The sequence below is a fragment of the Hoplias malabaricus genome, chromosome Y (genome assembly GCF_029633855.1).
Source record: "Hoplias malabaricus isolate fHopMal1 chromosome Y, fHopMal1.hap1, whole genome shotgun sequence".
Classification (NCBI taxonomy): Eukaryota; Metazoa; Chordata; class Actinopteri; order Characiformes; family Erythrinidae; genus Hoplias; species Hoplias malabaricus.
The window spans coordinates 75,076,703-75,094,492 of NC_089820.1; the positions used below are offsets into that span (position 1 = coordinate 75,076,703).

The 17,790-nt window shown below is 40.4% G+C and overlaps 1 protein-coding gene across 1 annotated transcript; it reads left to right on the plus strand.

Moving 5' to 3' along the window:
• The first annotated feature begins 7,941 nt into the window (after positions 1 to 7,941).
• On the plus strand, positions 7,942 to 17,091 carry LOC136678724 (prohibitin-2-like). Its single transcript, XM_066656837.1, has 10 exons — positions 7,942 to 8,092; positions 9,798 to 9,930; positions 10,033 to 10,117; positions 12,179 to 12,258; positions 12,849 to 13,033; positions 13,495 to 13,624; positions 14,087 to 14,190; positions 14,962 to 15,039; positions 15,308 to 15,384; positions 16,495 to 17,091. Exons 1-10 carry the CDS (start codon positions 8,072 to 8,074, stop codon positions 16,511 to 16,513), a joined length of 912 nt encoding a protein of 303 aa, XP_066512934.1. The 5' UTR covers positions 7,942 to 8,071; the 3' UTR covers positions 16,514 to 17,091.
• The last annotated feature ends 699 nt before the right edge of the window (positions 17,092 to 17,790 follow it).

Here is a 17,790-nt window from a genome sequence, read left to right on the forward strand (position 1 = left end):
ACTGTAAACTGGAAGGGAGGAGCTGAGCCACAGGGGCACGGTTCAAACAGCGCGTGCTGCTGTTTCCATCTTCTTCATCAGCACTATCATCATCATCATCATCCTCATCCCTCTCACATCCTCGCAGTCTCTGTTCCGGACGATGAAGAGTAGATGCTCGCGCTCTCAAGCAGCGGGGGGTTGGGGGGATGCTTTACTGCTCAGGACACGCGACCCGAGCTGGAAGTGGGCGGAGATTTCATGTGGGAGGGTTGTTGTGCTGGGCGTGGTCCCGCCCCGTTTTCACTCTCAGGTGGTTGGCAAGGCGGGGCTACACCCACCCAGGCGCCTTAAATCACTTAAAGAGCGCAACATGGGCGGGGCTAAAACGGCAAGTGCACTCTTACATATGTCAATCATTTTTAGTTCCATTTCATTTCGTGGGGTTCTTCTGAGAAACATTTAATGTGAATTGGGGGAGGGAACTTTACCCCTCAGGACACAACTTAGGTGGAAAGAAGTCGTGGACATGTATTTGAACCCGCCTCTCACCTTTATTAAAAGTTAGGGTGGGGCTTCACGTTCACTTAGAAGAATCTAAATACGAAAAATAATTATGTGGAGAACAATTTAAGCTTCCAATCCTTATACATATTTCATACATAAGTTTAAATCAAAAAGTGTTTCGCTTTGAGTGAATAAGTGCTCAGTACTGTGTTCCTGCAGTTGTCCAAACACAGATTAACACTCCTAGATATTTAATCATAACCTAAGGAACCCATCAGCTTGTGTGGCAGGGCTCAATTTTACTAAATGCAGAAGAAGAGAAGACAGGACTGTTCAGCTCAGGCCCAGATTTGTGTTTTTGAGATATAGAATTTATTTGTTTATTTATTTATGTGTTTGTTTGTTTGTTTATTTATTTATATTTGTTAAAATTCAAATTAATTAATTATGCCATTAAAGGTGATGTTCCCGTAATCAAAAGACACTTTTTATAAAATTAAGAATTTGTTTCCTCTCCAATCACTAACTTTTAAGTCTGCTTGTGTGTTCAAAACATGTTTAATGTTTTGGAAGAGTTTACGAAGTCAGTGTCAGTAAAATAATAAAAAAACAAACTGTCTCAGTCAGGTATGCTAGGCTTTCTCTCTCTCTTTCTCTCTCTCTCTCTCACACACACACACACACTCTTTCTCTCTCACTCTCTCACTCTCTCTCTCTCTCTCTGCTCATAACTGGAGTTTTTTTAGAAAATGGAGAGAACTCCAAATGTTGAAACCAAAATAAGGATATTGTTCTATTCCTGCTCTATAGGTTGGTAATACTGAATTATTTTTCGCTGTTTTGCATCACAAGGTGAAAAGCACTGAATGTGCTGCAGACTTTAACACCTAGAGTTACAAATAAGTTTCAATTATAATTCAAATTCAGTTCGTCTTCAGCCATGTACAAACAACAGTCATTATTTTCCCTCAAACATACTGTTCCACCTTAAAAGATGCAGAGCTTAGAGCTGTGTTTCCCTACAATCATAGATGATACCTTTATATAGTTCAAGTTTATCAAATGCCATTTAAATATAAAATATAATTCAAATATAAAAAATCGGAACAATATAATTTAAATATACGAACTTCAGATTCAAATAATTACGACAGCTTTTTAGCTCTATACTCAGTTAATTGCTGTCATTGTGCCAAAGATAATCTGTCCTCATTTTACTCTTAATGAGCAGAAATAAATAGGCTTTTATTCATTCAATCGTTGTCTTATCCAGTTCAGGGTCGAGGTGGTTCCGGAGCCCTCCCGGAATCAATGGATGCAAGGCTGGAACACACCCTGGAGGGGGCACCACTCTTTCACAGGGCAACACACACACACACACGCATGGACACTCTTGAGTCACCAATCCTACCAACATGTGTTTTTGGCCCATGGGAGGAAACCCACACAGACACGGAGAGAACACACCAAACTCCTCACAGACAGTCACCCAGAGCAGGATTCGAACCCACAACCTCCAGGTCCCTGGAGCTGTGTGACTGCAACACCGTGCCATCCAATAGGCTTTTATGTCCATCTTTAATACTTAATGGGCGACTTTATGATGTGCTAGAAGTAACCCCATGCTAATCTCCCTTCCTTTTGATTCTGCTTTTAAATTGTATCTTTGGAAGCCCAGCATAATCTAAATAACTTGAGAAATATTATGCATTATCATCCAATTTTGCTCAAAAGAGCCAATATCCAAGTGTTTATCATAAAGAGAAACCCTCTGCTGAACACAGCTGGCCTCAGGGGCAGGTGGGAGGTTTTTATTATGATTGATTGTGTGTTTCTCAGTGTGCCATTCCAGGTTTAATCAGCAAGACCCCTCAATTCCTGGCCTTTTCATTTCCACTCCTCCATTCTATAGCTTTTGTCAGCTTCAAATTAATGAGCCAAACTCTTCACATGTAATCTAATATTTGGCTCCTCTACATCCATAATTCAGAAATGAGGTCAAGACTAAAATCCCTACAGTGGCAAAATACAGTTTCTCGTCTCCATTCAGCTCATTTTCATCATTATGTGTAGAATAATAACTTGGTACACTCCAAGGATAATGTAAACTCATTTGAGAATTAGGCACAGCACATATAAGTGGTTGCAAACAGATTTATGAGAAATTAAGCACTTGCTGCTCTAAAGAGTGTACACTTTCAACTCTTTCTTTTCAACATCGCTTTGGACATGACCCTGAATAAGGAACAGAAACATCAAAGAGAAGCTAATCTCTAAAAAAAGACTATTAATTCTGTAAGGGATACCCCTTCAGACAAACAGTATGCCGTAAAGCCCCTGCTGCTAAAGTGAAATGTAGTTTAATATTTCTACCTTGGTCTGGTTTCTACACCACAGCTTAGGTATCGTGCTGAGTCAGCAACATCTAAGCCACATCCTTATTGTCAGGAAATGAGATTGATCCTGTTTTGCCACAGCTTTCAATAGTCAGGAGTCCGAGATATCAACATTGACCTCTTTCAGCTGACAGACCTAGCACTGACCATACAGCAGTTCTGCAATTACAGATTGTAGTCCATCTGTTGCTCGGCATACATGGTTAACCCCCTTTCACCCTGTTCTTGAATGCTCAGGACCTCCCACAGGACGGTCACATGATTTGTGTGGTGACACTGGTGCGGTGATGGTATGTTAGTGTTGCTTGCTAAACCGAGAATAGTCCAACAACTTACAATATCCAGCCAGCAGAGGAAGCACAACACAAAACTCTGGGCAAAGTGTTTAAAAACTCTAGCAGTGCTGCTGTACCTGATCCATTTTTACTGTTGCAACACACACTAACACACCACAACTATGTCAGTGTCACTGCAGCTCTGAGAAAGACCCACCACCCAAATCATACCTGCTCTGTGGTGGACCTGTTGGGGTCATGATGGGGTCCTGAGCACTGAACAACAGGATAAATCAGGGCTGACAGGGAATGCAGAAAAACAGATGACTACTGATAATAACTGTAGAAATACAAAGTGCACCTGTACGGTCAGTGGAGCTGATAAAACAGATGATGTGTGTAGAAACAAGAGGTATTTCCTAATGATATTTTTTTAATCTGAGTGTATTCTAATCTCCAATTTTGACTATATGACGATGAGAGTACATTCAGAATCGTGACTGATGCACACTGCTGATCTCCAGCCTCTTCTTCTTCAGCTTTAACACTGACACGCTCACTCTTTCTCAGCACCTCTCTCACCTCTGACCAGCTGTTCTCTCCCTCTCTCTTTCTCTGCACCTTTTCTCCACTGCCTCCTTTTCCTCCAGCTGTGTTTTCTGCTTGCCAAAGCTTTTCCTGAATTTCAAGCACTAGAGTAAATGTTGTGCACTGCAGTATCCTAGTGCTGTTGGGGTTCTCATTACAAACACATGGAGACAATCAAGCTTTTTAAAGGGCCATTGGCTTACATTTTTATTGGATTTTTTTTATTTGATTTCATTTGTGAGACATTCATATTTTCCCTGTCACAAAATCATTCCATACCTTTCTACTTCTATCCAGCCTCTGCCTTTCAGAGAAGGGTTTAAGACTATGGGAACATTGCTGTAAGTATTCGATGGTATTCACCCTTGTAAACCTTAGTGAGATGAAGGTGTGTTCCTATGTCCAATGATTCCAGGTATGCTCCGGACCCACCATGGCCCTTACCAGACTAAATCAGTGACAGAAAATGAATGAATGAATAAAAGATTAATTTACTTTGAACTTCTTTCCTGAACACCTTAAAAGCTTCGGCAGAACTTTTTTTAGTTGTCGTTGCTTCATATACATACCCATTCCACATTCAGTCTCTGCTTGGATGCCCTTTCCCATTCATCTGCACCCACACACATAAGTACACGCACGTCTGCATTCATCAGACAAATTTAAAACGTTTCACTTCTCAAGCTCCTCTGAAGAGCTCAGAAAGCCGAGACCCCACCAATGGGGACGTTTTCATGGGCATCAAATCAAACGTCCCCGTGCTCTCTGCACAGACGCTGTGGTGTTTATCCCTTTGTGCAAGAACCGAGTCAAGACTGGAAATGAAAGGATTAGTTTATAGAGCTTCCGCCCTGGCGCTTTACCACAGAACTAATCAGAACCTCTTTCAGAACAACTCTGAAATTTAGGCAATCGGCTAAGAGCAGGGTAATTGCACATTTGAAGCAGCTCCTGTTGGAATTGGGCGTCAAATGAAAGTGGTACCAGTGCAGCTCCTTTAATCTGGTGCAGATAAATAAGCAGATTTGTTTCCAGTAAAGCCACTTTAGTTGTATACAATATGGGAATAACAACACCACGGCATTTCCATCAATTGATAGACACCCTTTACTGCTACAGTACAACAGCCTCTGGGTTCTGGGTCATAATCACCCCCCCAAATCTCTGAAAGCTATTTAATGAAGCTCCATAAAATCCTTGTACACACAGCCTCTTGCTTTAAAACATGTGTTTTGTGGTTTATGATGCGGTATAGCACACATATCTATCTATAACAGTCTTTTAACTCTTCTAAACAGCTGCTAGCACTGTTAGCTTTTAGCAATGTAACTATTGTAGCATCAGCCCCATGGATTTTGGGGGGCCTTGAGGACTTATAAGGAATCATTGAACCCACTGTACTTGTATTGGTCTGCCCCTTTTACTGTTGTGATTTGTTTGGGGCTGTTTACGGGGTTTTAAACACGTTATATGTGCGCTTTTTGAATGTTATGTGCTGTGTAATGTGTTATTGTATATCTGTGTGTGGGTTTGGGGAAGGTTAAGGGTTGTATTGTTGTTATTGGGGGTTCGCTGTCAAGAGCTGTGTGTGCTGGAATGTGCTGCCCCTAGGACTCACTATAGACTGAGCTAAAACTGCTCTCATGCCCTTGTTCACTACTCCCTTTCACTACACCCATTAGGGCATAATAAAGAGCACCTGGACTCCTTCTACTGATGAATGATTTGAGGAAAGTGGGATGATTTAGGCACAAGTTTGAACAATGCTAATTCTTTGACTTCTCAGTGTTATGTTTATGTTGGGCTAGACTCCTATAGCTACATTTACCTAAATCTGTATCTGTCAAATGCCATATATTTACATATGTAAGAAAGATTCTTTGCCAAACTTCTCAGCTTGCTAAAAACATTAGAAAAGTTTCAGAAGCAGCAAAAACGTAACTTCTAATCAAAGTTCTTAGCTTTCAGGAGGGTCGGACCCCTGTAGTTTGATGGGTCCGGTGTCATCATTAGCAGACCTATTTGATCTGACCTGTGCTGACTGCAGGTCTGTGGGATGGGCCCTGGCCAACTAGCGGAGGCTGTGGGGCATGGAGATGAATGCCAATTTCTCCGCTCAGTCTCAGGCTCCAGATGGGCTGATGTCACACTGCTCTGAGGTCACGCAATGACAGCAGTGTTTACACTGTCCTCGGCCTAGCGCGAAATTCTCACATCTGCCGTGAGCCTGTGAGAGTGGAAACTGTGTGTAAGCCAGACTGGCTGGGTGCTACATTCAGTGCCTAGGGCTCAGTGACATCTCTGCTGGATGTCACTGTGTGAAAATTAGTTTTTACTTTTTCTGTGTGTGAAATACCCAAAATGTCTGTAGGAAGTTGTTATTTTACTTCTGCTCTGTTTCCACAAATAGATTAAGTTACAAGAGAGTGTATGGATCTAGACGTCTAAAGTATTCGATGCCTCTAATTCTACGTTCTACCAGCCTGAGACCTTTGACCTTATGAATTTAGAACAACTTTGGCGTAGTCAGCAGGATGGCTGGTCGGTTTATACATTTACAAAAGACCTTAGCACTAAATCAGTCTGAAGTATTTCAACACAAACTAAGTCATTCAGCATTCTGTGAAAGACCTATATTTATTCTTATTTAGACTCTCACTCTCTCCATCAGATGGAGTCACTTAACACCTTCAACTCTGAATGTGTGGATTTAGGGTTTGTTCTCTCTCTCTCTCTCTCTCTCTCTCTCTCTCTCTCTCTCTCTCTCTCTCTCTCTCTCTCTCTGATGGCTTGATTTAACACCCCCATGCTTGAATGTGTTGATGTGGTATTTGTGTCCCAGCTGTGTCCCAAGGGTGTACATGCTGCTATCTCTATGGGGGAAATAAAGTACACTCCCCACCATTGCATACATACACACACACACACACACACACACATATATACATAATATATATGGCCCAGTTTCCATCCTTAAGCATCTTAAGATCTTAAATGTGTGTGTATGTGTGTGTGTGTGTGTGTGTGTGTGTGTGTGTGTGTGTGTGTGTGTGTGTGTGTGTGTGTGTGTGTGAGAGAGAGAGAGAGGGGGGGGGGGGCAGACTCTAAGATGCATCGTTTCTAAGATGCATTTTATAGCAACCCCATGGTCCACTGTTAACTCCTTTAATTAAAGGCAAAAAGCTTAATCTCAATACACTGCTGGATTTTCCCTCAGTCACATAACACTTTAATCAGTGAGCTGGCATTCCACAGTGTGTGCGAATCTCTGTGTGTGTGTGTGTGTGTGTGTTTGTATCTGTGTGGGTGTGTTTATGGCTGAGAATCTTGGTGACCTCGTCTGTGGTCCAGAAAGCGAGTCTGTGGCAGGTTGCCAGGTCCAGGGAGTGAAGAGTGGGTGTGTTGGACAGATGCAGTGGTCAGTGTGTCACACACGGTGTCAGGCATTGAGAAAATCTATATATAATCCATCTGACCACAACAGTCCCAAAAACCCATCTGTCCTCTCAGAGACCAAGTGTAAAAAGGAAAACCCTGATACTACAGGAAGTAGAGGGGTAGTAGTAGTAGTAATAGTAGTAATAGCCTATTAATAATTAAAAAAAATTAAACTAAACAAGATTTAAACATTTCATAATATAATAGTACTGATGATGGCATTTGTAAAAAGATAAATTAAAGCATAGAAACAAATAGGATTACCTCAACGTTTATATTATACTGCCCTCTGTTGGAAATTACAGGCAATGTCATGTTTTTGAACTCACAGAAACCTTTACTTTGGTCAAAAATAAAAAAAAACTAGGACTAGTTTATATGTTACTGGGCACAAAGAAAAGGGCATAGGACACTAAGTCTAACGTCTAGGACACATGAAAATGGCTCACTGAAAGGGGTATAGGGAATAGAAATAGGAATAGAGCAGAGCATATAGGAAATAGGAGCATAGTGAATAGGTCAGTACGGAAGAATAGAGTTATAGGGTATTAGTCTGATAGGACATGTGGTATATGATTCAGTGCATAGATTATAGAGAACAGGGCATAGGGGAGAGAGAAAAAGCAAGATCACTTCTCACTGATGCAACACGCTATATCGCACAGACTGGTAATTTCACTGCTGAAATACACCTTATTCAACTCCCTAGTCAAATGACCACGTTTGAAACAGGAGTCTGAGCATAGACATCACCATAGTGTGCTGGACTACGATTCCCAGAATCCCCTGCGAACTTTGGGCTTGGAGGAACTACATTACCCATGATGCACAAGAGGAGGACGGGAAGTAATTGTCCTCGACCTTGATCAGTGAAGTTACACCAGCGGCATGGCGAGCCAAGAACCTGGAGTAAGTCTCTATTAACTACAAATATAACCCCTAAACACTGCTGTTTATAGCGGTAATTATGTGCCCGTGTGTTTTGCGCTAGTGTCAGGACGTCTGTGTTGTGTTGCATGCCCTTTTTCCTGGATTCACTTGGAAAGTGACGGCTAGCTTAGCTCAATTTTCTAACGTTAGTATTTCTGTAGTGGGAGGTCTTTGTAATATTTATAATTCTGCTGATGGACACCTTGAGGAAAAAATGAACATAATGCACTTTAAACCTCATTCCACAGACTGTAGAGTTTTTAATCCTCTGACACCCGGGCCTTAAACCTCTGAAGATATTTTGATTCATATACTACAGACAAGATATGTAAATTAACTGTATAATACTGTAGAACACAATATAGACAACAGGTGTGATGTAAAATCTATTTGTTTCCATTGTTTCAAGTGAACTGCTGGTCTCTTAAAGGGAATTATTATCCATTTATGAAATTTCCCCATCATTTTATGGCAGAGTTGACAGACAAATCTCAAAGACATTCACTGTAAATGACATGCTTTACAATTTATTAGCTAAAGGAGTTATTTGTGAGTCTATGATAAATTATTGATTAATTATGAAAGATATTTTAGTGAAAAATAATATAGTATAACTCTGTTAATGCTCCCTCAGTTATTGATGTAAAGCCATGGTAGATGTAAACACCAACACATGCTTGCAAGGTTGAACACATCTCCTTGGAAGGTTTCTTTAATATCATGATGTATGTAGTAGGTACAGATCATATCTTTGCCGTCCATTTAAAAAGCTGCTCATTTAAGTGGGTGAAAATTTCACAATAAATGTGGCTCCACTGCAAATCTGAACTGATTGAACACTTTGGAGATGTTTTATTTTATTTATTTATTTATTTGGGGACAGTGATGTTATATTGCTACCAAGCAGCACTAGAATGTATTTTACGATATATTTTGTTGGGCTGGGTCAGTGTATAAAACCCTGTATGAGCTTGGCCTTCAAACTAAAACCAGCCCCTGTAACCTTGCCTTGGAACAAACCAATTTTCAGCATATAGCAAGGGCAGAGTCTGATGTTTTTGGCAGATTCAATAAGTACTTCATTGTTTTAGAGGGTCCTTAACAGTAAAAAAGAAGTAAGTTCATTAGTTCGGCTGCTAATCCTTCAGAATGTACACAGCCAGCTCCCCTCACGAAGATTATCTGATTGATTGTGCCTAATCTGGCTCAACGTTAAATCGTATTCTTATCCTGTTGTAGGTGAATTTGTCTGAGTGAACCTCACAAAGTTCAGGCTCCAAATTATTTGGACTTGTCTAATAGGTGTAATTAATTGGTCTTTATTGGTCCCTAAGTGAGTCAAAAGTGAGTGATAATGCCTCAGACTGAAGGTTTCAGTGCAGCTGAATCTTTTTTGTAAGATTAGATTCTATTATGTTAATACTGATGTAAACATGGACATGATCAAACATTTTTAACTTAACAATCTTAAATGCTTGCTCTTTGTTTGCTTTTTTTCCATTAAAGGGAGTCTGACTCTCTCATTCACTCACTCACTCACTCACACACATACATACACACACACACACACACACATACACACACACACAAAAACAACACCTGTGCTCAAGCACTAGCCTTGTTTATGTGCAAGAAAGAGACACTTGGCTTAACTCTGCCTCCTGTTTTTGTTTTTTATGTCCAGGGTTTTCTGCAACAGCTGCGGCAGATTGTTGGACGCATGTCCTCTGGTGGTCCTAGAGGAACAGGACTTGGTGTCAAACTGCTCATTGGAGCGGGAGCCATGGCTTACGGGCTCAAAGAAGCAATGTACACAGGTAACACTTAAGAACATTGAGTTCTTAAAAAAATTTCTTAAAAAACTCTTTCTTATTTTGCCTGCAGTTATATTAACATATATAAATGAATTCTTGTCACAGTGGAGGGTGGACAGAGGGCCATCATCTTTAACAGAATTGGAGGAATGGAGATGGACACGGTGCTCACAGAAGGGCTGCATTTCAGGTTTGAAGTGTTCATGATTTTTTAAATTTGCACAAACCAATCGGGCAGATGTGCTTATACCTGTAAACCAATAAGGGCCTTAGGACTGACAAAAAAGTGAAGTGGAAGATCACCATTAATGATAGGTGTGTGCCATATTGTATCTTTCACGATAATATCGTCATCATTTTTAAAATAATAAAAATTAATATTGTGATCACTGTGATATCCTGACTTGTTTACATAATAACGTCATGCAGTTACCCGTAATATGGCGTTTGTTCTTTACATGAGTCATTTACGCACAGTGAAGTAGGTGGAAAGTGGCTCTGAGGTGGAGGAATTTGCAACAAACGGAGTGACCTCAGTACTGTGGAATGGATTGAGTTGAAACACTTGGTTAAAGATGAGGAAAATCAAAAATGCCATGAGATGAGTTTAACAGCCAATGAGTTCTAACCCCAACAGATGTCCTACACTGACTCAGCACAGCAACTATTCTGTATTTGTGTGTTATTTATTGTGCTGCTTTAATGGTATTTTTTGTATAATTGTTTATGTTTGCATAAACTTTAGTGTCTGCATATAAACAGCATTTTGGTTGAGTAGATTTTTATGCTACATTATATTATACAAAATCAGAATATTGGTAAGTTACTGTTTACAAAGAAAGCAGATGTTTACTTCAGTTTCTGTCTATCTATCTATCTATCGATAGATAGATATCGATAGTGGTTGGACAATGAAACTAAAACACCTGTCATTTTAGTGTGGGAGGTTTCATGGCTAAATTGGAGCAGTCTGGTGGCCAATCTTCATTAATAATGCACCAGTAAGAGCAGAGGTTCAGTTAGCAGAGGGTTAGAGCACAGTTTTGCTCAAAATATTGCAATGCACACAACATTATTGGTGACATACCAGAGTTCAAAAGAGGACAAATAGTTGGTGCACGTCTTGCTGGCGCATCTGTGACCAAGACAGCAAGTCTTTGTGATGTATCAAGAGGCACGGTATCCAGGGTAATGTCAGCACACCACCAAGAAGAACGAAACACATCCAACAGGATTAACTGTGGACGCGAGAGGAAGCTGTCTGAAAGGGATGTTCGGGTGCTGACCCGGATTGTATCCAAAAATCATAAAACCATGGCTGCCCAAATCATGGCAGAATTAAATGTGCACCTCAACTCTCCTGTTTCCCCAAGAACTGTCCATCGGGAGCTCCACAGGGTCCAAATACATGGCCTGGCTGCTATAGCCAAACCTTTGGTCACTCATGCCAATGCCAAACGTTGGTTTCAATGGTGTAAGGAGCACAAATCTTGGGCTGTGGACAATGTGAAACATGTATTGTTCTCTGATGAGTCCATCTTTACTGTTTTCCCCACATCCGGGAGAGTTACGCTGTGGAGAAGCCCCAAAGAAGCGTACCACCCAGACTGTTGCATGCCCAGAGTGAAGCATGGGGGTGGATCAGTGATGGTTTGGGCTGCCATATCATGGCATTCCCTTGGCCCAATACTTGTGCTAGATGGGCGCTTCACTGCCAAGGACTACCGAACCATTCTGGAGGACCATGTGCATCCAATGGTTTAAACATTGTGTCCTGAAGGCGGTGCCGTGTATCAGGACGACAACGCACCAATACACACAGCAAGACTGGTGGAAGATTGGTTTGATGAACATGAAAGTGAAGTTGAACATCTCCCATGGCCTGCACAGTCACCAGATCTAAATATTATTGGGCCACTTTGGGGTGTTTTTGGAGGAGCAAGTCAGGAAACGTTTTCCTGCCACTATCCTGCAAGAAGAATGGCTTAAAAGCCCTCTGACCACTGTGCAGGACTTGTATATGTCATTCCCAAGAGGAATTGATGCTGTATTGGCCGCAAAAGGAGGTCCTACGCCACACTAATACATTTTTGTGGTCTAAAATGACAGGTGTTTCAGTTTCATTGCCCAACGTGTGTGTGTGTGTGTTCTTGATATTAATATTAATTCGTCATATTGCCAACAATATAATTATTGTGATATTATTTTAGTAGTTTGCTCATGGACATTATTGCTATCTCACCTTTCAAAGGATACCATGGTTTCAGTACCCAATCATCTATGACATCCGAGCCAGACCCAGGAAGATTTCATCCCTCACTGGAAGCAAAGGTTTACATTTGTTGCATATTTATTACATCAAAATCAAATATTATAGCAGTGATGGTGCTTCATTGTTACCAGGACAGAAGTATTTTGGAGTAGTCATTAGCCCCATGCTATTGAGCTTTCTGAGCAATTTTAGGAAAGTGGTAAAATATACAGTAAAGAAACCAGGATACACTGTCCTTATCGGATATTTAATTTTAAAAGCAATACACAATATGTTCCTTTAAGGGAATTCATCTTTATGGGAAAAGTATTACTAGAATTCTTGTTCCAGTAATCATAATACACTGAATGATCACTGGATTAGGAACATCTACCTTGTGCCTACACTCATTGTCCTTTTCGTTAGCTCGCCTGACCATACAGGAGCACTTTTTAGTTCTACAATTGCAGACTGTAGTCAGGACGCCCACAGGACCCCACTGTATGGTCGGTAAAGCTGATAAAATGACAATGAATGTCATTTTATGTGAATTTCACTTGACCTGGACATTCAGGCAGACATTATTGTTAAGATCTCAGGGGTACTACATATTTCCCTGTTCCATTGGTGACTGAGTCTTTTCCATTAAAGTCTCTGTAACCCCCGACAGATCTTCAGATGGTGAACCTTACTCTGCGAGTGCTGTCTCGGCCAGTGGCCTCTAACCTGCCATTCATGTATCAGCACCTGGGTTTGGACTATGACGAGCGGGTGCTGCCCTCCATCGTCAATGAAGTGCTGAAGAGTGTCGTGGCCAAATTTAATGCTTCCCAGCTCATCACACAGAGAGCTCAGGTAAAGCAAAACCCCACTGTGTTACAGACCAGAGGACAGCAGGCTACAGCAGTGCTCTGTTTTTTAATAACGGTGTCTAGAATAACACTACAGTTTTGATTTGATCATTTAATGCACATTAGCAAAATTTGTTCTTGAATATGCGCTATATATATAGATATTTGAAATGGTCATTTTTATTATATTTTCTTTTACTCTTTATGTATATCCTTTTATTGCAATATTTTAATGGTTTTGTTGGACTTTATGATTTGTATTCTTGCTTTTAATTTAAGTGTTTCTGTAAAGCACTTTGAATTGCTTTGAATTGAAAGGTGCTCTATAGATAAATCAACCTGTAGTTGGCAGCACCATGCAAATTTTCATTGGCAGTGTATTTATATATTCATTCCTTTTTTTTTTGTTGTTGTTTTTTTTTTTTTTGTTTTTGTTTTTTTTGTTTTTTTTTTTCACTTGTGTAGGTGTCCCTGCTCATCAGGAGGGACCTGATTGAAAGAGCTAAGGACTTCAACATAATTCTGGATGACGTGGCCATTACAGAGCTGAGCTTCAGCAGGGAATACACTGCTGCAGTAGAGGCTAAGCAAGTCGGTAAGGACTACAATACCCATAATGCTCTCTGCCATAGCATGAAGTACAGCTTGAAGGTGGATTTCAGTGATTTACAGTGGGTAAACTTTGATAATATCAGCTGTTACAAGAGCAGTACACATTAAATTAATCATAGCTTCCACTAGGGGGCACTGATTCCATTTGTTGTCATTCAGCAGCCTTCACTGTTACTAAGTAGTAGAACTTAGTGTGTCATACCAAGTACATTGTATGTTGCGAAAGTCCCCCCATTGTGGACATAGCATTTCTACAGAATGATTATCGACAAAATGATAGAAGTGTCCCAGCATAGTGCATAAAGCCTTTCTAAAGTAGTGTAAACACACACTGCATCAAAGAAAAGCCTTCTCTCTATTAATACCTTTCATTTCAGAAGAAATGTTGAGTGAGCAGGTGTGTACAAACACACTGAGTTAACATTCTCTTTTGTCTATTGTCCAGCCCACCAGGAGGCTCAGAGAGCCCAGTTCTATGTGGAAAAGGCTAAGCAGGACCAGAAGCAGAAGATCATCCAGGCTGAAGGAGAGGCCGAGGCGGCTAAAATGGCACGTGCCCCTATTATCATTCATCCCAAACCCAATCCACTTTCATTTTCTTTTACATTCTCAGGAGATTGGGATCAGTGTTCTCAATAATATGCTAATATATAATTGCATATACATATGTAAAATTATTCTAATAATGTATAGGTTGTAGGGTTTCAAAGCAATATTAGAATCAAGAACCCTAACCCTTATATTTAATAAGCTTAATTATGATGCTGTTTGTTCCTTGGTTTTCAAGGGCTTTGCTTTGGATGAACTAAGTGGTCATTTCCCATTGCTGGTTTTTGACTGTGTCCTGAGTAAAAGCTGAAGTGTTAGCCTTTTTTTTCCTCTGATATGATGCAATGCTGTGTATGAGGCAAAGCAGGGCACAGTGGATGTCTGCTGACTTTACACAGAAGGTGAAACCAAGGATACGCAGGGCTATATTAAAGGAATGAAAAGTTTTTCAAACATCATCTGTAACATATGGTCAGTTAGCACTGATCATTTTCCTGTGCCTTTGTTAAAGAATAGAAAACTTATTTGAAAACTGTTTCTACGCTAATCAACTAAAGAAACAGATAACATGCTGTTTACTTTTATCCGTAAGGAGAAATGCTCAATTTCAGGGGACATATACAAGGCAGTTTGATGTTGGCATACATCTCTCAATAAAGTGGAGCCCCCTGGTGGCCAATGCCTTATCTTGCATGTTGAAATACCTGTTATATTAATCCTGGCTTAAGGGTGAGCAGTAATTGTTTCTTTTTTGTATGTTGAATAACCCAGCTGGGTGAGGCTGTTACAAAGAATCCTGGCTATCTTAAACTCCGACGCATCAGGGCCGCCCAAAACATCGCCAAGACGGTGAGAAGAAAGCTTCAGACTAGCCACACCAAATTCATATACATTTATTTTATACCTTATAAGACATCTAGCTCAGTATAAAAATAAAAGATTTCAGTAACACACTTAGAACCCATAATAAACCCATAAGTGCACGTTGTATAATACTCCTCTAGAAATGTTATGTATAAATGTGAAATGCTTTTGTAGTGCTCCATGGCAGTAATTGTCTGTTAGACTCTCGAGGGATTCTGTAAACACACTTCAATGTTGGTCCTATGTCCTGTAGGTGGCGAGCTCTCAGAACAAGGTGTATCTCAATGCAGACAGCCTGGTGTTGAATCTACAGGACAGCAACTTTAACAAGTAAGACCTCATATAAATTCAAATCCCTCTTTAAAAAATATGATGGGGTCTGTAAAATCTGTTCAGTTAGAGGTGAAAAACAACCTCGAGCTTGATATAGTTCAGTGCTATCACAGAAGCCCGTTCTATGCAGTATAGCTGTGCTATGTAATGTAAAATGGACCTTAACAATCACCTGGGATACCATGGCAACAGCCTTGTAACAACTTAGCAATGGAAACCTTGGCAACCACTTGGAATAACACAGCTGCAGTGTAGCAACAACATTATTTACTTCAAAAAGAGCTTTGTCATGTCAAGCTTTTCCCAATGGTCTTATTGTTGTCATAATTGGTGGGGTCCTGTTAGGCTTCTGTTACTTGCAAATTGAAAGAAGCAAACCTAAGGCATTAGCATGCCTTAGCTAAGTGGCATCTGGAGTAAGGGAGGTGTCTACAGCACTATCCTTGTGAGGAAGGTTGTAATGTCTAAGAGGCTCTTGGATCTGCTGATTATGTAAGCAGGAAGGTAACTGCATCATTGATGTGTGCGTCATGCTCTAGTTGTTTCAGTGGATCAGCTTGACCTGATCAGCTAAATTTGACACTCTTGAGCCTCCTCCATTCAATACCCACTTATCCAAACTGCCATTCACAGCTTCGCTTCATAATCATGAACAGACTCTGCAGCACGGCAGTTAATTTACACCTAAAACCCTGCACATATATAGTTATTTTCGCTATCCTGAAAAGGATCTGGAGGCTGCCATGTGTTCTGTACTTCGGTGAGGAAGGAATAACTGATAATGATGGAACACTGACAGGAATGGATGTAGAAAATCATGATGCAGTGAAATAATTCAGATTTATTAAGGGATGTGGACCTGTACGGTGATCTTTACATGCCTCAGAGGAGTGTAGTTCTAATATTACTTTTAGTAATGTTGTTTGTATTTACTCTTATTTTCTGAAATGCTTACTACTCAGACAGATAACTCTATTTTGTAACATTTACAGTACTCATTCGTAATGATACACTAATCTATTTAAGTCAAATGAACCTGGTGTCTATTATGTGAAAGTATTATTTTTGTTTATATGTTTTGCAAGTAATATTTATTGTCTGTTTCAGGCTGTGGTTGGGGAAATGAGTGGTCTCTGCGGATCATGTGCATTTCATCTGTATTTAACGTCCTGTGTCTGAGTGTACCTCCATAAGCAGTGCCTGTCTCTCAGTGATTTGGGGCACAGTCCACAACATGGTTGTGTGGCCTTAAAATACACTAATACATATGCACACACACAGAGATTTATTACACAGAGTTCAGACTGAAAATAGCCTTTCGTAAGTCATGATCGATAGCAACATTTTGGCAATCAGCTCACAAAGGGCATGCCACCACTGGAGCTTGCATAAGCAATTTGAGATCAATCATGGTTTCATATTAATTTTAGGAGAATCCATACAGCATCTGTTTTACAAATGAAGGCATCAGGATACTGAGTGAGCTCAAAACGTCAGTAAGCCTAGTTCAAGGAATTACATCATGAATCCACAGCTATGAACGAATCTAAAGATGCATACGTAGGCCACTCGACTGTTAGCTAGTGTTTACAGTGCCTGCTTTATTTTTAGTTTGTGTTTGTTCCCACCAGGTGTCTCTTTGCGATGTGAATACTGATGAGATTTAAGCACTGTGAGGAGGTTTCATTAAATGTGTTCGATTTTTGAGACTAGACATGGCTCTTATTTCCTTCTTTTGCGTCACGTAACATATAATGACTAAATGGCAATAACCACGAGAGAGCGTGTTGCCTTTCGAATACTAATAAGTAGCAGATGGGTTGATCTTCTTTATTTTGTGTTAGTTCAATTTGCATTTTTAATTTTCTTGTTTCTTTTCTTTGTGTCATTTAACATTACGCAGCCAGAACCAATCCTAAAAATAACACAAGCCCTGCCTTCGTCTTGAACTCATTGGATGTATCTGTACCTTGACTGAGTACGGAGAAGGGAAGCTGGGGCTAAAAGGCCATTTGTATTTAATTGATATGATCTTTTCTACTTTATTAGCTTATAGCATTGTAACCAAGAGGCCTCACTGAGGAACCGACTAACTCCTCCTCCTTTCTCTGCAGTGGTAACAAGGAACCAGGCGTCTCCATGGTTTTTATTTAAAAACCATACCCACCAGTAAATAGGCACGTGTTCTGGGTTTATATAACTACCAGCTGTAACAGAATGACGAGCTTTTACAAACGTTAAACCCCCTTCAGACGTCTGGTTTGGAACATTTTGCATCTAACCACTCTCTGTGATCAATAGATGGCGCCAAACAGGTTCTCGTAGTTGTGCTTCTCTAATGTCCTCCAGAGCGGCACTTTGTAGCAGTGAGATGAAAGAGCAGTGCGGTAGAGAGGAAGGGAG

Bases quoted from the DNA above. Each gene is read 5' to 3' on its own strand.
- LOC136678724 (XM_066656837.1), top strand. From the start codon at position 8,072: ATGGCGAGCCAAGAACCTGGA. The intron at 9,931-10,032 runs GTAACACTTAAG...TTCTTGTCACAG, and splicing joins CAAAGAAGCAATGTACACAG to TGGAGGGTGGACAGAGGGCC. The intron at 14,191-14,961 runs GCACGTGCCCCT...TGAATAACCCAG, and splicing joins AGGCCGAGGCGGCTAAAATG to CTGGGTGAGGCTGTTACAAA.